At 52.4% G+C, this 24259-nt stretch overlaps 2 protein-coding genes across 5 annotated transcripts; one reads left to right on the forward strand and one right to left on the reverse strand.

Annotated features, from left to right (window-relative positions):
• The first annotated feature begins 6264 nt into the window (after nt 1–6264).
• LSM14B (LSM family member 14B) lies at nt 6265–17511 on the forward strand. 4 transcript variants are annotated; one of them, XM_079128836.1, is made up of 10 exons: nt 6267–6606; nt 8533–8696; nt 9733–9868; nt 10667–10783; nt 12617–12784; nt 13017–13094; nt 13272–13433; nt 13759–13909; nt 15499–15683; nt 16334–17511. In XM_079128836.1, the coding sequence occupies exons 1-9, from the start codon at nt 6480–6482 to the stop codon at nt 15668–15670; spliced, it is 1275 nt and encodes a 424-aa protein (XP_078984962.1). In that variant the 5' UTR covers nt 6267–6479; the 3' UTR covers nt 15671–15683; nt 16334–17511. The 4 variants fall into 4 exon arrangements, with proteins under 4 accessions (XP_078984963.1, XP_078984962.1, XP_078984965.1 ...); XM_079128837.1 differs by lacking the exon at nt 13017–13094 and having other exon boundaries at nt 6265–6606; XM_079128838.1 differs by lacking the exon at nt 10667–10783 and having other exon boundaries at nt 6268–6606.
• A 1156-nt stretch (nt 17512–18667) lies between these two features.
• PSMA7 (proteasome 20S subunit alpha 7) lies at nt 18668–24106 on the reverse strand. The gene is made up of 7 exons (XM_079128844.1): nt 23928–24106; nt 22187–22313; nt 21156–21280; nt 20461–20583; nt 19874–19993; nt 19279–19341; nt 18668–18813 (listed from the first exon to the last, which is right to left on the reverse strand). The coding sequence occupies exons 1-7, from the start codon at nt 24021–24023 to the stop codon at nt 18721–18723; spliced, it is 747 nt and encodes a 248-aa protein (XP_078984970.1). The 5' UTR covers nt 24024–24106; the 3' UTR covers nt 18668–18720.
• Nucleotides 24107–24259: the final 153 nt, after the last annotated feature.

Raw genomic sequence — 24259 nt, forward strand, 5'->3', positions numbered from 1 at the left:
GACAGCTCCAGCCCAACCTGCTTCCTCCACTTGTCACAGGCCTCACCCTCCCAACTAACACTGCATCCTGAACCCCATCTTGGCACCTTGGTTTCCTGGAGAAGTCAACTTGCAACCCACTCCTGAGGCCTGCGTGATGACGGGTAGGAAGGTCAGAGAGTTTTATTTATTCACTCAGCAAATATTTGGGGAGGATGGGTAACATCATCCTTATGACATGGGTTTCCCAACTTGGGTCTGCCTGCCACTCATGCAGGGATGGAGGGCACTGGGACCCTGTCCTCAGCTTCCTGTCTATAAAACCTGCTCCTGAGTGGTGCTTTGAAGACCCTAATTGTGGACTGCTCAGCACAAGCCAGGGATACCTTCCTCTTATGAACTTCATCTGCCATTTTTTTCTTTGAACACTCACTTCAAGGTTTTTGGTCCATGAGCTTGTTTCTCTACTTGGAAATGAGATGCCTGGGCTGACGATATCAGGGCAGGGATGGCAAGGAGAAGCTTGAAGATCTGGAATGGCAAGAACTGAGGACTGTGGGCTGTGTGGCTGCTGCTCCTGGGTATTCATGACTGGCTCCAGTGAACGGCAGGCTCCATGTGCAGCAACTCCTGTGCAGCCCTTCTCAGGACGGGGTTGCATGTTCTACCCTTGTCACAAAAGAAGCCTCTACCTTGCATATCTGAACCCTAGGGCAGCTGGAGTCAGGGAGAGTTCACACGTAGTTCTGAGGTGCTCAGCTAAGCAGGGAAGAGACTCCATCCCCAATTGGAAGAACCTCCCCACTGATATGTGAACACCCTGTTCTCAGTCACAACCAGTACTGGGAAAAGTAAGGGCTCCACTCGACACAGGGTTGGTGGGAACATGCAGGGGTACAGCTGCCTCTCGCAGCACTCAGTTAAACAGAATCACTGCAGACCAGTAGCATTTATGTATCCAGGATCAATGAAAATATATGTCCACACAAAATGCATGCACAAATGTTCACAGCAGCATTGTGCACAATAGCTAAGAAGTGGAAACAATCCAAATGTCCATCGGCTGGTCAACAGGTCAGTCACACCCTAGAATGGCATATCATCCAACCATAAAAAGGAATGAAGCTCTGACACATGTTATAAGAGGAGGCACTTTGAAAACATTCAGACAGGGGCTGGGTACAGGAAGTCAGTCACCAAAGGCCATCTATAGTAGGATTCCACTTACATGAAATGTTCAGAAGGCAAATCCATGGAGACAGCTGCAAGTCACTCAGCAGAAGAGGGAGGGAGGAAGGGACAGGGAGCAATTGCTAATGATGATGAGGTTTCTAGGGGTAATGGAATATAACTAGTGGCGATGGAGTCAGAATTCTGGGACTATACAAAACATCACTGGGTTGTATACTTTAATGGGTGAATATTACAGACTGTGACTTCTCCATAAAGCTGTTAGATGAATAGGAATGAAGTCAGCTTCAGCCCAGCATGGAAAGACTAGACTTGGAATGCTGGCCCCTGGCTCCCGGGCTCCCTGTTGCTGGTGGGTACTATTTGAAAGAATGCTGTAACCCAGCAGAACTCCCAAGGCAAGGAAGGGGGCCCCTGTTTGGGTGCATGGGAAAGATAAACATATCAGCATCTGCCTAACAGAATGAGGCCCCAGGAACGTGGGTGAGGAGCAGCCTCCCCATCTAGCACCAGGCACACTCTGAGAAAGTGTGAAGAAGCCCTGGATTGGAAACTGTCTTCCTCCGGGGCAGGCCACTTCTCCATCTGACTGCACTGCACATGCTCCACCCAGACCTGTCAGGGCATCACAGCCAGTGTCTGCCTCTGTGGGCCCATGTGTGCACCCTCAGCTCCTGCTGCACAGTAGTTCTTGCCACCCAAAGGCTTAACCCAGACTTGTTCTCAAGTTGGTTGAAGCAGAAATGGAAGGAAAGGATTATGGTATTAACAAATCAGACCACACGTAAGTAAAAATAGCTATACCTGTGGTGGAATGCTTTCTATCCCCAGCATGCCAGCCTTGAGCTAGGCAGTAAGTCCCAGAAGCCCTCAGTCATCTCAAGAAGCATTTCCGGATGAGGACAGGCTTTGGGAGGTCAGAACCATCTCTGTTTGCATGACTTCGTTCTTAGGGCAGTGGCTCTGCTCAGCAGGCACTCATGTACCATCAGGCAGACACAAAGAGAAGTACCCAGCCTGGCTGGGATGCTCTCAGGTAGTCTTCTGAGTTGCCATGGCAACTCCCTAGGATGCATCTTGCATCCTTCCCAAGGAATCAAGAGAGGATAAAACGCCAGAGAAGACACTCTTAGGGAAGTAACTGCTTCCTTCTCCCACTGCCCTGTTCCCACCTCAGGGCACCCACAGAGCCTGAGCATCTGCAGTGCAGAAATCACCTCTGGTATTTGTCCCCATGGCTGACCACAGAGGACCATTAGGTAGGAGATCTGGAGGCAGAGAACCATGGGTCAGCAGTTGGAAGACTCAGATCATGGTCCCGCCACTACTGGCTATTTGACTCTGGTTAGTTACCTGGCACAGGGTGGACGTCTGGCTTCCTTAGCTCTAAAGGTTCAGTGTCAAACTACCAAGGGCTTTGGGAGGAAACTACAGGTCTGGCACGGAAAGGGCTCTGTAAACTAAACACTGGCTTTTGTGCAGGGAGGGGGGCACTTAGGAAGTGTATGATGAATTGGCTCAGAATGAGTCTTTCATTGTATACCTTTTTTTTTTTTTTAAACTGGACATTGAACACAGGGGCACACTACCACTGAGTCACATATCCAGCCCTTTTTATTTTCTATTTTGAAACAGGGTCTCACTAAGTTGCTGAGGCTGGCTTTGAACTCAACATCCTCCTGCTTCAGCCTCCTAGGCACTGGGATGACAGGGGTGCACCCCCATGCTCTGTTAATTGTTTCCCTTCTATCCAAGTAGAATAGAGATCCTCTGCAGCTTGCCCCCACCAAGCTGAAGGCTCGGTTCTGTTCCAAACACGTGCCTATGTATTGTTGTGTCAGCTCCAGGGCTGAACCCATTAGAACCTGACCTCTGGGAATGCCATGTCTGGGTCGGCCTACATTCCCATCAGCTCCGGCAGAGGCCCCGTAGCTGTGCCTGAGAGCCAGAAGGGCTGCTTAGTTGGGTGAGGAGTTCAAAGGACTTATTTTCAACTTCCCACCCTCCTTGCACCGGAAGGTTGGCAGTCAGTGTGGGCTGGGGCTGGGGGAGAAGTGGAGAGGGGAGAGAAAGCAGGAGAGAAGGCAGGGAAGAGGAGGAGCAGGCAGCAGGAAGAGGGCAAGAGGGCAAGAGAGCAAGGAGAAGCAGGGGCTCTGAGGACACATGATCTTCAGCCCACTGGTACTTGCACTGGGAAAGCAGCCCTGCCGAGCCCTGTGCAGGAGGAAATGGTTTCAGCTGGACACTCAGAGAACAGGTGAGGCCCGAGGGAGGATTCAGAGTTGCAAGGCCCGCTCTGCCTTCCCTCTGCATTCCCATCCAGTCACATGTGGGGCCATGGTGTCTTGAACATTGTCACCCTGGGCCTTCCAGTCCCTTTCCCTGCCCACTACAAAGCCAGCAAGGAGCCTTCTTTGTTCCCTGTGGCTGAGGCTGGAGGGCTTATTCCAGGTCAGGTGAACATCTGAAGATACTCCCTCAGTTCTGCCACTGTACCAATTCCTGAATGAGAGGAGGGGACAAGGCAAGGTCCCTCCTCCCTGGCACATTCCTGCACTTTAGATCACTGGCTCAGTTTTCATTTTACCTGTGGACCATCTGTCTATCCATGTTTTCCTCTGAATCAGCCTGTGTCCCGCCCACTAAGTAGCAATACTCATGAGATGAGTGGTATGCTGGTTATTCCTTTTCAGGTGTAGGTTTGAGTCACAGATGGCTTTCTGTGACGGTGCGCTCTTGCCTGCTGTGAGACACTTGCCTGTATGATCCTAGTAAGACTGGCAACACTATGTGGGAAAGGGACCCCTCTCCTCATCTTCTGCTTATCTACATTAGGGACTGCTTCACTCTCCTCCGGCAGCATAGTAGGTAGTGAGAAAGGGTTTGTGGTTGCAGTGGAAACCTCTGAGGCTGCCCCTGTGGTCTTCTGCACAGCCTGTCCCCCACATGTAGGCCCCTGTCCCTCAAAGCCTTTCATAGTCATTTTCAGGATGACTAGAGTATACTTGTGAGATGCAGAGGGCACCTATAATCTCCATTTGGCAAATGGAGAAACTGAGGCTGGAAGGCTGACCTTTCTGGGAGTCCTAGAAGCCCCAGCTCATTTCTCTATACTCCTTAGCTCAGGGGTCTAAGGTTTGGTGGTGACCAAGTGGGTGGGCTCTCCAGATCTGCACACACATGAAGAGCTGACCTTGTGGAGGTACTAATGGTAGCCTGGAAACAAACCACACCAATGGTCCAGCACAACCCTTCCCCTTTGCAGGCCTTTCCCAAGCACCCTCCATTCCTGGTGTTGGGCAGGACACACTCCTGGACCAGTGCATTGTGTGTATTTTTAGCCTCTGCCCTGGGAGGGCGTGTCACTATGGCTAGTGTCCTCAGGGAACCACCCAGTTACGTACCCAGTAGTCTGGTGGGCACGCAGAGATCTCTGGGAACTGCACTTCCACACCCCTACTTTGTGTCCTGGGAGTTAGGATTCAGCTTTTCCTAAGACAGAGTTAGCTCCCATTAGTGAATAATGCACCCCACGCTCAACACAGAGGTTTGTGGCTCAGAACCTGGGAGGCACAGAGTTGAGAATCTGTGACCTTGGTGGGGGCACCTCAGCCTGACAGCAGTATAACTAGTCAGGTGGCTGAGGTGCTCACAGACCTACTCTAGCAGGCGCAGCCTTCTGTGACCAAGTGGGTGTGTCACGCTGAGAGAGGCTGAGACCAGACATCCCAGGACTCTTTCCCAGGAGGGGCCAAGTCTTAACTGGCTGTCTCAGTTCTCTTGAGTAGGACTTCCCCAGAGTCAAGAATCAATTCTGGAATACACCGCTAAATCATGGCAGATGAAACTGGAAGACTTTCCTACCTTCGCTTGTGCTTCCCCTGTTCTCCTCTCACCAGTCTTGACCCAGTGGGTTTCACAAAGGGCAGGAGGTGGTGTGGGGTTTCAGGTGCCTGGTAGCTAGACCTAAAACCCACTAAGGGCCAACCTGCAACTTACTTGCACATTGCACGTTTCCTCCTCAGTAAACTAGGGAGTCACAAAACCTACCTGGTACGGTGGTAAGTTGTTCTCAACCTGGCAAAAGATACATTTTACAAGAGTCCAGACGTAATGAGAGTGAAATGCTTTGCAAAACAATACTTATTTTCACTATGTAGGACGCTCTATTTTTCTTATTCTATTTCATTTTTATAAAACTCTGGTCATTACCCACTAAATTTTTCCCAGGACCCAATATTGGACCCTGATCTCATAATATTCATAGTAAAGACAAAGACCAAGTACGCATGCGGCGCACACGTGTAAAATTAATTACTAATCACGCTAAGGGCGATGCAAGAAAAGGACAGAGGATGGGGTGGGCTATTTCATAGTCGAGGGTTCAGCAAGGGCTCTGGGCTGCAGCCTGAGAACGAGTCCAGGCGGACAGACGGCCCAGGTCGTGGGGCCTCGGAGGCCGGGGTGGCAAGTCAGGGTTTATTTTAAGGGCCAGACCGCACCGCAGGTTTGGCAGAAGGGACGGACTTCAGTGGCGCGCGCCGCTGAGTTCTATTTAGGGGCCAGGAGCCCCAAGGACCGCCAGGCCGGGCTGCGCCTTCCTCCCCTCTCGCCGCCCCCGGAATGAAGGTAGGGGCTCATGCAGCCCAGCGCGAAAGGGAGGCATCCGAGTGCAGCTTCTGCACGAAGGGAAACTGAGAAGCCGGCCTAAGCCAAACAACCCGCCCGCCCGTGCCCGGGGCGGGGCCGACACGCCGGAGGGCGGAGCTTACCTTCTCCAGGCCCTGCCCCCGTCCCCAGCAAACAGCCGGCCGCCGGCCGCCTCCTCCGCGCACGCGCACACCGTCCCGCCCGCTGCGTCCCGAGCTCCCTAGTCGCGCGCGGAGTCCGCCGGGAACCGTATGCTGGGGGCGCGGGCAACAGAAAAGGCCCGCCCCCGGCCGGCGGCACCCTACTGCGCAGGCGCAGAGCGCGATTTCGCCCCCACCCTGGCTGGCGGCGCGGACATATTTAAAGGGCGGCGGGTGCGGCGAGCCAATGGGCGGCCAGGGTGTAGGGGCGGCGCGTGGCGGCGCGGGGTCCCGGATGTGGCTGCGGCGTCGCTCCTCCCCCGCTCGCCTCAGAGCCCGGAGGCGCGCCCCGCTCCGCTAGCTCGCTCGCTCGCGGCCCGCAGGCCCCTCGGGCGCTGCGGGAGGCGCCCCGGCGGCGCGGAGCAGCGCAGGAGCGGGCGGCGCGGCGACCGCGCGGGGCGGAGCGGGCGGGGCCCGGCGCGGCCCAGCGCTCGTCCCCCGCGCCCGGCGGCCGCCGCCATGAGCGGCTCCTCGGGCACCCCGTACCTGGGCAGCAAGATCAGCCTCATTTCCAAGGCGCAGATCCGCTACGAGGGCATTCTCTACACCATCGACACCGACAACTCCACCGTGGCGCTCGCCAAAGGTAGCGGCCCGCCCCCGCGCGCCCAACCGCCGCCAACAGCCCCGGGCCCGCCCCGCGCCCGGGGCCCTGCCCCCACCCGGGGACGCTCCCCGCGCCGGGACCCCCGTCTCCACCCGAGACGCGCCCGGCGTTCGGACCCCCGCCTCCAACCCCACCCCGGGGCGTCCTCCGCGCCCGCAGCCCCGTCTTCACCGCGGGACGCGCCCGGACCCCGCCCCCACCCCGGGACGCCCCCCCCGACCGGAGCCCCCTCCCCACTCCGGGACGCGCGCCGCGCCGGACCCCGCCCTCACCCCACGCCCTCGGAGCGGAGCCTCCCTCCTGGGACGCTCCCGAGCCGCGCCCCCAGCCCGGGCGCCCCTCGCGCCCGGAGCCTCTCCACCCCGGGACGCCCCTCCAGGCCTCACCAGGTTCCCGCCCGCACAATGGTTCTCGCGGCGCCGCCCTCTCCACGCAGCCCATCTTGCAGGTGTTGCCGGAGGGGCGGCTCCAACAGCTGTGGTTCTTCACCTGCGGGGGTGTTCTGCAGGGACCAGGGGCCGAGTCTCCCCGGCCTCCCCAGGAGGCAGGGTGGGGGCGGGGTGAAAAGATGAGAACCCGGGCGTCCTCCTGGAACCCGTTAGCCAGCTGGGCCCACCGGGTCCTGTGGAACCTCCCGCCAAGGTAGAGCATTCGTTGGCACAGGGTGCCCTGGACTGACTGATTTACCGTGGGCCCAACTGAGCTGCCCTTTTGTGGCAGACGCCTGTGGGTGCCGGCTGACTTAAAGGCGCTTGTTTGTGACTAGAGAGGTCCAGAACCCACAAGCCGGCGCAGGCAAAGTGTGATTAGAGAGGCCCAGAACCCACAAACCAGTGCAGCCAGCGCGGGTCCAGAGCCTCTTTGTCTTCATCCTCCAGAGGACGGGAGTGGATTCCCCTGCCTCCTGGAGGAAAGCCAGTACCGCCAGCTCTGCAGCAGCCCTGGGTGTGTGCTGTGCCTGGTGCTAGGCCCTGACAGTTTTTGTGGGTGCCAAGTGCTGAGATCTGTCTGAAGCTGGCCTAGGTCAGAGGGAGCTCCATGACTCAGGGTGCAATTGTCCCAAATCCTAGGCATGTCTCTTTTGAAGCCTGGTACTCAAACTTGGGCACATATGGCAGCCCTGCAGGAAATAGCTCAGTGTTCCAAGTCTTTTTGTTCATTTGAACTCTTCGTATGTACTTACTTTGACACAAGATCCTAGTTGTAGAAACTGAGGTCCAGAGTAGGTCTGGACCTTAGATTGAGCCTGTTGCCAAGTCCAACCTGGCCCTGGAGCCCTACAGAGTAGAAGTGTGATAGGGCTCCTGGACCCTTGCTTGTTGAGGTTTCATACCCCAAGGAGGTCCCTCGGGTTCAGTATTTCCTTAGACACAGAAGCTGGCGTTGGGGATTCAGGTTCTAGGACTTCTTTCTCCCTATTATTTCTATGACACTCCTTTCGCAACTCGATGTATGCAGAAGGGTGAGGGTGGCGATTGGCTGGGTCCTGACCTAACACAACTACCTCCACAGCTGCAATGTGTGGTGAGGCTTTGAGCACAAAACAGCTGATGGTTTCATCTGCAAAGGTAGATGTGAACCAGGAAGATTTTGCAAAGCAGAGAGCTCTGTGTGTCTGTGTATTGGTGTGTTTATACTGGAGCACGTGGATTTTTGTGAGACTTCCTATTGGAATTTTCCTTGTCATTTTTGACCAGCTGTCTTTTTGGAGTTTCACTAATGGGTCCCTCTTGGGAGTATTAAGTAGCTGTTGAATTGGAAATTTGGGTGTTGTGTTGGGGATGGTGCTCAGGGCAGAGGCCCTTGTCTTCTGGCAGGCCCAGGAACTGTAGAGCTGTAGTGTCCAAGGATCAGCGAAATGGACTTGGCAAAGGGTGACAACCCTTCCTTTTTTCAACCCTTAAGTGAGATCCTTTGGCACCGAAGATCGTCCTACAGATAGGCCTGCTCCACCAAGAGAGGAAATTTATGAGTATATCATTTTCCGGGGAAGTGACATCAAAGATATCACGGTGTGTGAACCTCCAAAAGCTCAGCACACGCTCCCTCAGGACCCTGCCATTGTTCAGGTAAGTGTGTCACTGTGCTTCCGTATGACACTGTTTTTAAGGGAGCTGGCTTCCACCTGGAACTTTTTATGTTTGGCTAGAGTGCTCAAATTGAGGAATGACTCTTCAATGAAAAGTAGTCTCATTTTCATCTGGTGTTTGATGTTCCTGTGAAAAGTGTTAATTCATGCAGCATATAGTAGGTAGTGTGTTCTGTGTGGCATGATCCCTTGGGGAGGAGGCCTCGGACTCACTTTGTGTGTGTTGTGTGATGTGAAGTGAGGGGGGGTGCTGCTTCTGGGTTCTTGCTTGGACCTGGGTGCTTGGGCATAGTGTAATCAAGCCCTGAGTGGCATGAGATACTTGGCAGGGAAGAGAGTGGAACCCTAAATTTGTAAGTCTTAAGCCACATACCAGCCTTGTAGGTTGTGTCTCAGGACTATCAGGAGTTCCAGGTTAATATTTACTTGTAAGTTTAAACATTTGTTGGCTCCTGTACCAGGTTCTGAGTTGGGGGTGCACCTGGAAGGTAGGAGAAGGCAGGGGTTGGCTTTGGGAGCACTTGGAGGAGCTCTTTGGACCACTTCTGAAGTTTGGAGGGAAAGTCCTTGGGACTTAAAAAGAGGACTGTATGTTTGAGCAGGGCCCAAGGTGAAGGGCATCAGAAAAGGTCAGTCCTCAAACTGGCAGTGGTCCTTCCTGAGGCTTGGGGTCCAGAGCAGAGGTAGATGTTGGGAAACCAAAGCACCTCTGCAGGGCTGTCTGGAATTGAGGGTCGTGTTTTTCCCTGTTAGGGAGGCTAGACCCCACCAGTGGTTGAGGGGAATTGTTGGAAAGTTTTAATTAAGAGAAACTATGTTAGTGTTACGTGGACAGGTGCAACTGGTTGAAAAAAGGAAGGTTTGACCATACTGAAAACTCCCAGGACCACTCAACATGTCGGCAGTACAAACAGGCAACAGAATTGGCACATCCCTTCTGAGAAAGTGCTCTGAGCAGACTTGCAGGGTAACAGGATGGCCTTGCTCTGCTCTTACCAGTGTGTCTCGTTGTTTAGTCTTCTCTGGGCTCTGCCTCCGCCTCGCCCTTCCAGCCGCATGTGCCTTACAGCCCCTTCAGAGGAATGCCACCCTATGGCCAGCTGGCGGCCAGCTCCCTGCTCAGCCAGCAGTATGCTGCTTCCTTAGGTCTAGGTGAGTAACAGTTTCTGTTCGCCCAACTACCCCTGCTTTTGACCACCAGGAAGTAGAGTGACAGACTCTGAGGGTGGGGACATGTCCTCTTGTCTTGTTCAGCTCCTAGGCTGTTTATCGTAGCACATATTGGGTAAACTGTCCAGTGCAGCTTCAGCTCACTAGTGTCCAGTAACTGTCCAGCTGAGTGAGAATCAGCAGTATGGGTTTTGGACTAAATGAACCATATCAAAATTAATCTGAAATGTCAGCCTGCATCTGAGTGGAAGTCCTGGTACACCTGCCTGGAAGAAGAAATGCTGACACTGTACTTACGTATGAGTTCTAGCTATTTGCACATTCGTAAGCCTGTAAATATAGTATCCTATTAAATCCTTTCGTTATTCTACTCTAAAGATCTTGCTCAAAAATGGTTTTAACCAAGGTTGACTAGTCCCAGAGTGAAGAGTCTGTTTTCCATATTGATAGTGAGATTGGTCTTGTCCTTGACCTTGGCCTGGCTCTAACTCTGCAGCTATGTTCAGTACATGGCATTGGCAACCCTTACTTGGACCCCCAGCATGAGTCAGGGAACATCACCCAGATCAATTCTGTGGGTTACTTGTTTGTCTTGATTGCTGTTCCTCGTATGATGGGTGACCTCTCAGCCCAGCTCACTGTTTCTAAATGTGTGTGTGTGTGAGCAAAGTGTCCTGAGAGTTTGCTTGACTCTTTCCAAGCTTGCTAGACACAAGATAAGTATGTCCTGACTTATTTGTGTGCTTTCTCTTTGCTCTTTTCTCCTTTCTCTTCCTTTAGAGAAGTTGGTAAGCCCTCCAGCCTCAGCCGCTGCTTCCAGCCCTAGTTCTTCTCCATCTCCACAGCCCGTTTCAGAGCTTGACATGTCCTCAGAGCCACCTCAGCTCACTTCCAAGGGTAACAGCAGTTTGGAGAACTAACTGCATGCTGTCTTGCAGGCCGTTCTGAGTGCAAGGGGGTAAAGTGAGAGCCAGAATGACAGGAGCTGTAGTTGCTAGGCCCAGGGATCATGATACTGTTTGTTTGGTTCAGCCCAGAGCCTGATTCGTAACTACCAGTTTTATACGTTTTGTTTTGTTTTGTTTTGTTTTTGGTATTGGGGATTGAACCCAGGGGTGCTCCACTGAGCCATGTCCCCAGCCCTTTTTTATTTTCTATTTTCAGATAGGGAGCCCTTGGTTCACACTGCCTGGGTCTAAAGTTTGTTTCAACCTGCCCACGATGGGTACATGGGGAACTTCCTTTGAATACAAAGCTGCTTCCCTGGGGGTTTGCCGAGACATAATACTGTTCTGGACTGCTACAGTGGAGCTCCCAGCCACTCAACATGCAAATACAAGTCACCCTTCATGGTGTTCAGAATGGGAGCTCAGTGACGATCTCTAGTCATATGGCCAGGTGCAGAGTATTGTCCTAAAGGCCAACTCGTCAGTCTGGTATCCACCACCTGTCTGCTGAGACTGCAGTCCCTATGGCATTTTTTCGACTTCCCTGACATTCTCACCTAAAGTTCTGAATTTCACATTGATGGTTTTCTTACACATCTGTTTTACCCATGTTTCATGTGCATTGCCACAGGCTCAGCCCTGCACCATCATCCAGACATGGTCCAAGAAACTGCCTATGCTCTTGTTCAGCCACACAAGGACTGTTAGTCTGTTAGATTTGTTGCTTTTAAGTCCTGCTTGTGTCTGAGAGCAATCATATTTTTCCACTTAAAAACTACACTAAATACTTTGATTTTTCTTAGGAATATTTACATAAAACTACCCAAAGTGCAGATAGATTGTTTTAACTGGTTCAATTTTCTAAAAAACAAATACATCTTGCCCCATCCATTCCCATGAGATGATAGGCCAGAGAAAGTGGTCCAGATTAGTTCCTGTCAGAGAGGACCCTTCTGGATGCCTGCCCTGTGAGTGCTGCTCTTGATTGGCTGCAAGAACTTTTTCTACACTGATTTCTAAATATCTGTCCAGTATGCCAAGTCACACTATATCCATTCTTCATCTGTGTTGGGCTGCCCCTCTGACAGTGGTTACCCTATGGTTAGGACTTATTTTTCTGTCTCATCATTGTCCACTTCTCAGTCCCCAGGTGCCCTCTTTAACACTGCCCACAGATCCTAGAACCTGGGAGAGGAGTAGAAAGAGGTAGTTCAGGCGGGTGGCCTTTTGTGTACTCTCCACCAGATTCAGGTGACGTCCCCTGCACCAGGATCACCACTAACGTTTGGTTTTGAGGTGCATCTTAGGCAGTACTCCAGGAATAGCCCTTACCAAGGCCACCAGAGAGCCTTTTTGTTTTATGAGAAGCCTGTACTCCTGTGAAGCTACAGGCTAATTACTGTAGTCAGCTCTTACCACTTCATCCTATTTTTTTAATATCTTGTAAGCAAAAATGACAGTGTTCTAGAACTTAACTTTGAAGTCTGACCACTGCACTTGCTAGAAGACCCCAGGCTGGACTGATTCTACTCCGGCATGAAATGGAATGAAACAAATGGTTAAGTCCTGAAATTCAACATCTCAGGGCTGTTGAGTCCCTTTGGGGTTAGAGCTTATGTGGTTCTAGAAAGCTGTTCCTAAAGGAGCAGCCCAGTCTGGGGGAGGGTTTGGACCCTCTCTGAGCAGTTGCCCTCTCCTGCCTGATTGTCATCCAGAAAAGAAGTGACTGGAGGCATAAGGCTTATTTCTCTGTTTGTAAACCTTCCTCCTCTCCTCATCTCAGGAGCCGGCTTTCCTTCTGCCCCTGTTGGCAAGAGCCCCATGGTGGAGCAGGCTGTCCAGACTGGCTCTGTCGATAACCTGAATGCCAAGAAGCTGTTACCTGGCAAGGGCACTGCAGGGATGCAGCTCAACAGCCGCCAGGCCCAGCCAAGCAGCAAGACCACTGGTGGTACTTGAGCTCTTCTTCCCCTACAGTTTGCTTTGTTCAAAGTGGCTTACTACTTACTGGGTTGTTTTTTGAATCATTAAACCCCTCCCCCATCCTAAGCCCCACGTGCTTTTGGATGGGCCCATGTGGCAGACTTCCTCCCATGGGGCCCCAGGCAGTGGTGGTGCCCTGCTTGGTGGCTGGGTTCTGGCTTCTGCAGGAGCTTCGCCTTTCTCTTCCCTTTGCGCCTCAGATGTAGTCCCACCGGCAGCTGTGCACACTCAAGGGCAGGTGAATGATGAAAACAGAAGACCTCAAAGGAGGCGGTCAGGTAACACCTGTGGCCGCCCAAGTTCGGGACCCACAAGCAACTGGCCACGTTTTGCTTGTCCTCACGGATGCTGCCCCTCTTCCTTGTCTGCTTGTGCTTGGAAGCTGCAATTGAAGTCCTGCTGGACATGTCGGGTTGGTGGTTTACTGCAGCCATTGCTGTCCTCCTCCCTTGTAGGCAACCGGCGAACAAGGAATCGCTCCAGAGGGCAAAACCGTCCAGCTAATGTCAAGGAGAACACAATCAAGTTTGAAGGTGACTTTGATTTTGAGAGTGCAAATGCTCAGTTCAACCGAGAGGAGCTTGACAAAGAATTCAAGAAGAAGCTGAATTTTAAAGGTCTGATTTTAATGAAATTTGCCATTCCCCAGAAATATCCCAAGAGTGTGCTATGAAAAGATGACTGGGGTGACCTGGGAAGCCAACTGGGGTGCTGACCACTCTGGAAATTGGAATTAACTGAAGAGCTAATGAGATGAGCAAGTGTTTGGGATGGGCTGTGAAGCAGTTGTTCTGACGGTCGGTGAGAAGAGATCTGTGCTGAGCATGACACAGTTAGACACACTGTCTGGGCTGCTGAATGGACCCCTAGAGAGGGAGCACCCTGGAGGGGGTTGTGTGGTGTTTAGTTCTGCACCTTTGTGTGCTCTTCTTCTCTTTGTAGAGGACAAAGCTGAGAAGGGGGAAGAGAAGGACCCAGCCGTGGTGACTCAGAGTGATGAAACTCCTGCTGAGGAAGACCTCCTGGGGCCTAACTGCTACTACGATAAATCCAAGTCATTCTTTGACAACATCTCCTCTGAACTCAAGACCAGGTGAGACCTCAGTGGACTGGTAGAGAAAGTCATCACTGCATGCACGTCCCAGAGGCACAGGACTCAGCAGTCTTCACTTGAAGACCTAACCTGCAGCCTTAAGTTCAGAGCACATGCCTTAGGAGCTTACATTTCTGTGTAGTAGGTATTAGTCTCCAGTTTTGTCTCTTGGCCACCCAGGATGTGGTGCAGAAAGCTCTGGCAGTCATCCAGCCACAGGGGGATTTGCTGAGGTCAGGCCCCCATGCACTAGGTTCCCTGTCCACATGCAGTGCTTGTGCTTGCCTAGCTGACTGCTGGTCCCAGTGGCCTGGCTAGTGTTCTCTGATGTTCTTTGCCTTGGTGTTGGCCACCAGTGACCATGTTTTACATGTACTGTCATTTTTAGTACCTTATGTGAATGTTCTGGACTGTGCAGGAAGTAGAAGTGGGCATAGTGTGGAAACCCAGACCCATGTGTTCTGCAGGTTGAGCACCAGGAATGCTACCAGGCATTGAAGAGCGGCAGCAGGCAAAGTTGAGTGGCCCTGGCACATGCTCACAGCTCCACTGGGGGAACATGCAAGTGGAAATGAACAAAACATAAGCAGAGGACATGTGGGAGCCCAGAGTGGAGGGTGGGCAGGGCCAGGTCTAGGGTAGCCACGTGGGTGAGTGACAGGGCTTTTTCAGTCAGGGCCAAGGTCTGTGTATGGGACTGGATTGGAAGGGGTGGGAGGAGTTCAATAGGGTGTTGCAGGTCACAGAAATGATGTTGGCTTTATTCTGAGCCTGTGGGCAATCTTCTAAGAGTGACACTATAGCATGTTGAGGAGAGTGGCCCAGGGTGGGCCACCATGAGGGTGGATAGACGGAAGCTGGCTCAGCAGTGCAGGTTCTTGGAGTTCCAGGCTGTGTGATGAGGGAAGCTGGATGCCGTGTGTTTTGAGGGTGACACTGACAGGGCGTTGGGAGTCCAGAATGACTCCCACATGTCCTGACCTGGGCATGTGAAGAACAGAGTCCTCTTCAACCAAGAAGCCTGTGGATGCAGCAGACTTCTGGGCTGAAGGGCAGGAACTGGGTGGCTACCTGTGAACACTTTGGGTGCACTGGGCACATGGTTGAACATAGGAGTTGTGCTCCCAAATGTTTGGGTAGCACAGAGTGTAAGTGCTGTGATGCCATCTCCGCCATCCCCAGGAGCACACACACCATTGTTTGTTCCAGCCCTGCCCTTCCTTACCCAGCCCCCTTCTAGTAGAAACCCGAATTGGGCAGTCTGTATCCTGCTCTGGTCTGAGGTTTGCATGGGGCCTGGGCTCCCTACCTTCTCTTCCTGCCCAGTAATCAGTGGGGAGAAGGCTTCCTTTGTCACCCACTGGTGTCACCTGCTTGACCTTGGTGATGAAAGGTACTTTTTGAGCAGCCCAGTGTGCAGGAAGGTGACTGGGAACCCCCTAGTCTTGGACTCCAGGCCTCTAACCCATTCCCCTCCACCTCTATAATGGCTGCAGCAACAGCTCATTCTTCCCTGGGCTGTTACAAGGATGAAGCTCAGGTTGTTACCTGCCGTAATCAGAATTTCACACATCTCATCTTTGGTCCAGTTCTAGGCGTACAACATGGGCAGAAGAGAGGAAGCTCAACACAGAGACCTTTGGCGTGTCAGGGAGGTTCCTCCGTGGTCGTAGTTCCCGTGGTGGGTTCCGTGGAGGAAGGGGCAATGGGACAACCCGGCGCAACCCAACTTCCCACAGAGCTGGGACTGGCAGGGTGTGAGGATGCAGCCTGAGTGAGTGTGGGAACCTTCTGGATCCTTTGGTGGGAGGCACTGGGACAGGTGTACCTAGTCAGAGCAGAGGCACTGGAGTAGATTGGCTTTGTCTTCCCACAAGAAGAGCAACCTGAAGGTGTTGAGGCCCCTCAATGTGGCCTCCACCTCAGAATCACCTAGGGAGCTCCTAGAAACAGTTAGGTCTAACCCAGGTCTGTCACACCCAGGCCTCTGCCTACTTCATCCAGGTGAGATTATGGGCGTGGGAGGGCGAGGACCATGGTGGAATCTGGTGGGCTGTGCGCTTGCTGCTGGGCTCCAGTGGGATGGCCCAGTCCAGCCTCGCCCTGCACTGAGTCAGAGCCCCTTAGTAAGGCCCCAGTGACTGTGTGTACCCTTGGGTCTGGACACGCATCCCTGTGTGATAACCGGTGCTGACCTACCCCAGCAAGGTGGGACATGGAGGAACCAGGGCTTCCTGCCACTCACTGTCTCCAAGTCCCTAATGTGATACTCATTGTGGGCCCTGATGGGAAAGTGGGCAGCCTGAGAGGGAATAGGGCTTCATTGGTCCCATTCCGTTCCTTGTCAGGCAGCAATGCCTGGTGATACTGGGCAGCTGTGTGACAACAGGTGTGGATGTGCTCACTTCCTGTCCTCTTTTCCAGGCTCCTGCTGAAGAGCACAGAAGTGATGCTGTGTATATAAGGACACACAGAAATGCTCTGCACTTAACAGGGGAGAAGTGGGTCCTGTTTACTGAGTTTGGAAAATTCCCATACTGCTACTTACGTTTTGGACTTAACTGAACTTAGACATGGTCTGAGTTAAAACCACTTGTTTTTTGGGAAGTATTCATGGGTAACCTCTTTGAGGTGTCTTGACCTACGTTTCCTTTTTGTTTGTGCATAGCCTAATTCTAAGGTTTTGGCATTTTCTATAGCGAAGGTTTGATCTTCACTTTGTGACTATATCTTTTTTTATGACAGCTTTGACTGTAGAACCAAATCTCATTTGGCACATATGGCCAAGTGCATTTCTGTAACCCATCTGGCCCCTGGTGCTGCTGGCCTGGCACCCCCGCCCCCCCCCCCCCCCCCCCCCTGTCATTGGTGGGTCTCAGGAGCCTGGCAGGGCCAGCACAGGGTGGGTCAGACATGTGGGTGGGTGGGTCAAAGGCAGGGAAAGGGGATGTCCCGTGGATCATGTTGCATAACAAACTGGAGTGATGTTGTCAGGGTTGGGGCTGAGGGAGGGTGGTGGACTTGGTGGTAGTGGGAAGGGACCCTGAACGTTACCTGTGCAGCGTTGCATGGAGCCTGGCTTCCACAGGCACTGAGGCCGAGGGTCGAAGCCCTGGAACACCCATAGTCTCCCTGACCCTCCTGTCCTGTCCTTACCAGCCTCTGACCCAGGTCAGTCAGTGTTGGACTCTTCTCATCCACTTGGAAATGAGCCAGTCTTTTTTTTTTTTTTTTTTTTTTTGGGGGGGGGGCAAGGTCAGTTGACCTTTTTTCCTCTGATTGTAAATAGTTCTTGTGTTTGTTTTAAAGGTGGGTGGAGGGAGGGTGGGGAACATAAATTTGTTGCATGAGTAAGGTGGGTCAGACCTCCAGTGTAAGCATGCGTCCTTCTGATTGACAGGGCATTTTGTTGAAAATAAGCACCTTGGTAACTAAACTCCTTTAAATAGCTATGAAGGCTTTAGTTCTGTATTGATTAAGTCACTGTAAATGCTTGGGTTTATTTTTGTAGGACTTCATGGCTGAGAAGTAGAACATAGCATTGGCACTGCTTTGTTGGGGAAATGTAAATTGTAATTATAAATAAATATGCGAACCTTTAAGACTTTCTTCTCTGCTGACAACCTCTGCAGCATGCCCAGGGCCCAGGCTTAGTGTACACTTGGGGCGGTAGGATTTGGGGGGAATTGGTTTCACGTGCTGCTTGAGGAAGGTGTGACCCTGCTGAAGTGCAGTGAGATGGGCCTGGGTTCTTGTGTTGGCTGCCTTTCTGGGACGAGTGGCCCTGCTGTCTAGAATCAGGGTACCAACTAGTTTAGGCTGAAAGCAGCCTACTTTCCTCACTACAGGGGGTTTCCAAGAGACTTTAAAAGCGGTGCTCGAGGGACTAGAAGGCACAGCTGAATTGGCTTTCTCTGTGGCATCTGTCCATGCTTTGGTCAGGCTCTAGAGCATGAACTGGCAGCAGGCAGCCTTCTGTTTTGGTGGTGGCAGCAGAGGGGAGAAACCCAGTGGCCTTGACCAGTTTAAAATAAATTAAATCTTTTCATTGTGTACAGTAGATGCAGAGGGTCATAGCCCTGATTTTGACCTGTGCAGCTCAGCAGCTGGACTGCACTGCTGGTGAATCTAAAGTCTGCTTACCACCTGGGACTAGCCTTACTATTAATCCAGCTGACAGTCATTTTGACAATTACATTTTTTAATGCTGAGCTTAAATTGTATCTTGATTCTGTGTATTCTAGAGGTTTCTAGAGGACAGCATACACTGCAAGATGAGAACCAGGGCGGGGAGCTGTAGGCTGAGGGAGGTGGTGGTGTGTGCAAGGAGCAGCCCAGGACCCAAAGGCCAGAGGGGTTCTCTTTCTGGCTAAAAAGCAAGTGGGAAACAGCTAGGTAGAAAAGAGGAGACAAATGGAAATCCATTAAAAGCAGAAATATCTAGCAACTCTGCAAAATGCAGTCAGACTCTCAGTGCTGTGTGGCTTGTGTCCTCAAAGCTGGAAGGAAATGGAAAGTTGTGTTGAACCCCTGAAGGAGAACCCTGGCTTGCCTGCCTGGCAACAAGCGACAGAAAGGAAAGTGCATGAAAGCAAACATACAGATTCCCAAACCCAGGGAGAAAGGTCCATCTTCTTAAAGCGCTACTATGCTCACACCTAAAAATACAGGCTCTCTTCACAAGCAAAGGCTAAAAAATATGGAAGTTTATTGGGTACTGACATCCCAGACAGGTGGATGGATGGAAAAGCCCCACACAGACTCATCTGTGACCAAGTTTAAAAGCTGTTCTAAGCAAGGGAGTCTCTTCATCACGATGCTTTCTTTTGTTTCTTCTTTTCATTTTCTTCTTTTTCTTTTTCAATTTCAGCAACGTATTTCTCAATTTCTTCAGGATTTAGAATCTACAACATAGAAATTTCAAAAACCTCAGAAACATGTTTGCCCCCCAAGGTGTAAAGGTGCAAAGCGCTAGCCCCTTCTGGTAGAGCAGCCTGGGTTTGTGCTGTAGCTGTTCCACAGCCCTGTTGGGAAAAGGCTTCAAGGAAACAGGGTCACATTTGCCTGAGGTGTTAAAATCAAAGTTGCGCTTGACAACCCCAGTGCACCAAGAGAACATGTGAGCACCATCTGGAACCACAGAAGCAAGTGGAAAGGTATTCAGACTGTAGAGCCTTAGGCACCGAGGCAGCTGAGGCCACAGCATGATGGCCTCACAAGGAAGTGACCCTCCAGAAGGAAATGCCATAGGGTCCTTCTGTGATTTAGCACTGGGAGAGGGTCTGTACCATGGGTCTCCAGATTCCAGCCCAGACCATGTGGCTAAGAAAACTTCATAGGTCAGATAAAGATAGCAACTCATGGATTACCTTGAGGGGCTGATCTCGCCTCATGACAGCAAGTTCAATGTTTTTGCCACCTGACTGGACCACCTTGAAGGGAAAGATAGGAATGTTAAGACACCTCTGCCCTCAAGATCAAACCTGTTCTTGTGAGGACCTTAAGTATGGGTGTGTCTTTGTCCTTAATGAACACGGTGGCTGTCCTGGCAGCCCTCCCTGGATGGGCAGTGACCAATGGGAAGCCCAATACCCCACACTCCTGGCTTGACCTGTTTGCACTTCAAAAGTCTTGATAGAGCCTGTGACCTCAAAGCCTCCAGCCACTAGCTCTGGACTTCTTAATTCCCTGACTTAGCAACCCAAGTCTTTGAGAGGCCAAGTGACGTGCAGCACAGAGCCCACAGCCTGATGACTACGCTCCTGTCTTCATCCTTCTCATGCTGTGTACCCCTGGGGGAGCTGCCACTACCCCGGCTGTAGTCACTTCCCCAAGACTCGTGGTGTATGGCAGGTGGACAATTCCCACCCACCCAGCACTGCTGGTGCACGCTTGCCTCCTGCCCTCCATGGGCTGCTGTCACACATGCCCCTTCTCCATCTTGCCCCGACTGCATGCACTTACTTCCAGGAGGGCCTTGATCACCAGCTTGATGGTCAGGTCGTCTGTCTCAATGGCTTCTTCAGTATAGTTCTTCTCCAGGAACTCTCGCACTGACTTGGCACCCCGGCCTATGGCATTGGCCTGAAACAGACAAGCAAGTGTGGGCTTACAAGGCACAGCAAACCAGAGCTACCTCTGTCTTCTCCCAGAGCTGTGCCGTTTGCTCTGTAGCCATGCACAGTAGTGCCAGCCCTTGACATGGGGCCTGCCCAATAGCTCTGTGTGTGTGTGTCATTTAGAAGTGGTGCTAATTCTTATTACAAATGGGATTACATTTTTATTTAATTATTAAGAGACTGGTAATGCTGTGAATGGGATTATATTCCACTTCATTATCAATTTATGCACATATCCTTGAATCTTGGTGTCCTTTGATACTGAATGAATTTTTTGCTTTCACATTAGTGAAGTGTCATGGAACAGACTGTTCACTTTGGACTAAGGTAACTTACACTGCTGCTTGTTCACTGACGCAGGCACTGCCTGGCAAGAGGCCCAATACCTCCCCAAGGAGCTCAACCCCTTCATTTACCTTGTTCTGGACTCACCTTCCAGGCATGGTATGTGCCTGAGGGGTCGGTCTGATAGAGTCTGGGAGTGCCATCAAAGTCAAAACCCACAATGAGGGCAGAGATGCCAAACGGCCTGCGCCCATTGCTCTGTGTATAACGCTGTCAGGAAAAGAAGTCATTGTTGTTAACCATGAGAAAACTCATATGACATCCAAAACAACTGTGCTTAGTGAAAGGATGAAATGTTTGTCATTAAGCCCACCTTCAGGGTATTTGTCATTCAAATAATAAAAGAAATTAGCCAACAGCTTTCAACATCTCTCCTTCTTCTACATTTTCATTCTCAGACTCACCCAGGACTGGAACTACTGAGGGTGCTGGAAATTATCTTGACGGACAGACTAGCATTCTTATTACATGCTGGTTTCAAAGGTTAATGGGCATTTGAGAACCACAGAGTTGGTGGGCTTTCAGCCCCCTTCCAACTGCTTGGTAACTGGTGGTTCAAAAGGGCAAGATGAAAACTATTATTTCTCTCTGGAAACACGAATCCAGACTGCCCACAGCAGAAAATCACAACGGTTCAGTGCCACTAAATGGGAAAGGTCTCAAGTTACACACATACAGGTAGACTTAGATGAGGCCATGAACCAAATGCAAACGTCCAGGAGGCAACACCATAGGACACTCCAAGACCATGCCTGCTCCATCACAAGCAGGGCAGCACTCACCTGCTTCAGACTGGCGATGTAGCGGGTGATATACTCCACCGTGACAGGGTCCTCCACAGTTAGCCGGTGGCTCTGGCACTCCACCCGGGCCCTATTGATAACTATCCTTGCATCTGCAGTGAGGCCTACGATAAAGGCAGAGAAGCTTCTGCTGGAGCTGCCACTCAGCTCCACCCAAGGATAAGAATCACATAAGCAGACAGCATTCACCCTCAGGGCAAATTCCAAAACCTGTTCTTGGAAGCCCAGCATAGCATTTCTGAGTGACCGACAGTGGAACTAATCAGCCCTCAGAAACTCCTAAGAAAATGGATAATGAAAAATCGTGTAGGCTGGGCATCGTGATGCACACCTATACTCCAGCGACTTGGGAGGCTGAGGCAGGAGAATTTCAAAGTCAGCCTTAGCAACTTGAGATTTCACCAAGTTGCTTAGGGCCTCCCTATCAATATATATATATATATACATACAGATGTTGCACTGTGGCTAAGTACCCCTGGATTCAATCCCTGGTATATGCCCCCTGCCGAAAGTAAAAGAAAAATAGTGCGTATCAGACCCTAAAGACGAGGGCTGGGGATGTAGCTCAGTGACAGCACTTGCCTAGCATGCTCAAGGCCCAAGGTTTGAAACTCAGTACTGAAACACAAAAATCCCACACTGTTTACAAGAATTTCAATCTTCCTAGATTGGATCTTCCAAAAGTAGGGCAGGATCAAGGCCATGGCAATGCACTGGCTGGTGTGCCACAAATGTCACTCATGTGGCTGCTGGTGATGGCAAGGCACTGTCCTCCCAGCCACAGGTGCGGGGTGATCAGATCCTAGTTACTGGCCAAGGAAGGTAACTGGAGGTGAAGCAGCACAACGCAGCCCTACCTGGGCAGTGTTTGCATTTGTTTGCCCACTTGTGCCCACCCCAGCAGAGACCACCAATAAACCTAGTTTACATGTCTCTCAACTGCCCACCCAACTAGTCTCCAAAGCTCTGCTGTACACCATAACTCCAGAGAAGGCCCTGGCAGGACTCACCTGCAAAGGCCATGCAGACATTGTCATCCAAAGCACAGATCTTGCGTACTGTTCTTTCATCTTGTAGTTTGGCCACTGATTTCTTTTCCACACCAAGAACAACAATGTCCCTTCCTCGAACACCAACCTTTAATAAAAATCCCCAAGCCACGTGAGTCCTACTAGGCACAGAACATGAGAGCTCATGCTAATGTGGGCCCCAGAAAGACTGGGGCGACAGCCCCATAGGAAGGTATATGCTTACACCCCTTCCTCTCCTTGCCTGTCACAGGGCACCTGGCCCTGCAAACAAGGGGTTAACCACCCACTCCTGGTGGAAAGTGCCCAACCTGTGCCTTTTAGATACTGATGTATCATTCTTGGCACATTATAGCTAGCTAGTAATATGTGTGTGCTTAGTATCAATTCAAGGATTAGTCCTTCCAAACCTCTAAGCCAGAGACTTACCTGTGTAATTCTACTGAGGTCCTCTCCTGTATTAGCACACCAGTATGCACAGGTGGGCAAAGGCCTGGTTTGCAACAGAGGAACTACCCACTGAAAAGTCAACAGCTCCTTGTTTATGGCTGGCACAACAGAGGGGAGGAGGATGTGGATTACAAAGGGGAAATCACCTGAAGTTGACCCTTGAATCTAGACAAGTGCAGAAACATTGGGACAAGTCCTGTCTGGTAGAGGGAACCCTGCAGCAAGTGGGGTCCTACAGTGCTGTGGAGAGTGAAGTAGCATCCCTGGCCTCAGCTCTCCAGATGCTTTTTTTTTTTTTGGCGGGGGGGGGGGGGGGGGGGGGGGAGCTCAGCAAAGTCTTGGCCAATCCATCTGGCCCCAGGCCTGGAGTGTGTTTCAGTTTCTCCTGCGCTTCCTCACATGTCCCTCAGCATCAGGCAGCATCAAGAAAAGCTTGCAAGCTGCAGCTGGCCCCGCAGGGCAGGCACTGGGGGCCCCTGGTGGGCATTGGTCCATTCCTCTACCACAGTCCTTTGAACTGTTAGGTCACTGGACAGATTTGAAGCTTTAATTTCAAAATGGTTAAAGACTCGGGAGATGGAAACAAAACTCCAGAACTGTGCGTGTTGCTTTCTCTGTCCGCTCAAACCTCGGAAAGACCAGGTGACACATGAAAAACCGACCTATGATTTGACTAGTAACATTAGCAGGTGTTCCAAAGAGTCACAATTTGACGTTTCCAACAGCGTCGAACAGTTCAGTCCCTGAACAAGAGCCCTGGCGAGGCGAGAGCGCCGCGCTGGGACGAGAACTCAGCGTGGCGGAGTGCGCCTTCTACGGCGCAGCTGGACCCGGAAGCGGCCTGGTACCAGCACAGGCCACCGAGCCGCCCTTTGTTCTGGACGCCCACCTGGACCTCGCAGGGGCGGTCCCCACCACTGCTGGCTGCGGGAACGCCACCAGCCCTCTTGCCAACCGCGCACCTGTGGCCTCGGCTCCCGGCGCCCCAAGGTGGCCAAGATGGCCCCAGCCCGGAGCGCGGCCCGGCAGCCCGCGTCGCGGCACCCGGAGAAGGCCACCGCACAAGCTATCGAACGGTCCAAAGCGCGGCCGACGCCCAAGCGCCGCTAGGTCTCCCCGGCACGGGAGCACAAGCGCGCGCCCGCGGCCCTTCTCCGCTCCCGGGTCGCCAGCCTCGCTGCCCCTGCCCTGTCTACAGGCCCGCCGCCCCAGACGCGCTGCTGCCCGCCTCCAAGGAGGCGCTCGGCCCGCCGCTGCCCGGCCCAGCGCTCACCGCAGTGGAGCCCTTCTTGACGGCCTCCTGCGCGTACTCCACTTGGAAGAGGTGGCCGTCGGGCGAGAAGACGGTGATGGCGCGATCGTAGCTCATGCCGGCGGGGCGCGGAGCTCTCGCCGCCGCTCAAAAGCGCACACTCACGGCCGTCCGCCGCAGCCCCGCCCGCCACGCTGCCGGCGTCGTCGCGTCGCCGCGCCAGGCGGACGTGCGGCGGCGGGCGGGGCGCGGCGGGCGGAACCACCGGCGCGGGGCGCGGGGGGCGGCGCGGCGGCGGCGAGCGGGCGCGGGGCGCTGGGCGGGCTCCGGGGGGCCTTGCACGGAGCGCTGCC

This window comes from Sciurus vulgaris (genome assembly GCF_902686455.1).
Source record: "Sciurus vulgaris genome assembly, chromosome: 2".
Taxonomy (NCBI): domain Eukaryota; kingdom Metazoa; phylum Chordata; class Mammalia; order Rodentia; family Sciuridae; genus Sciurus; species Sciurus vulgaris.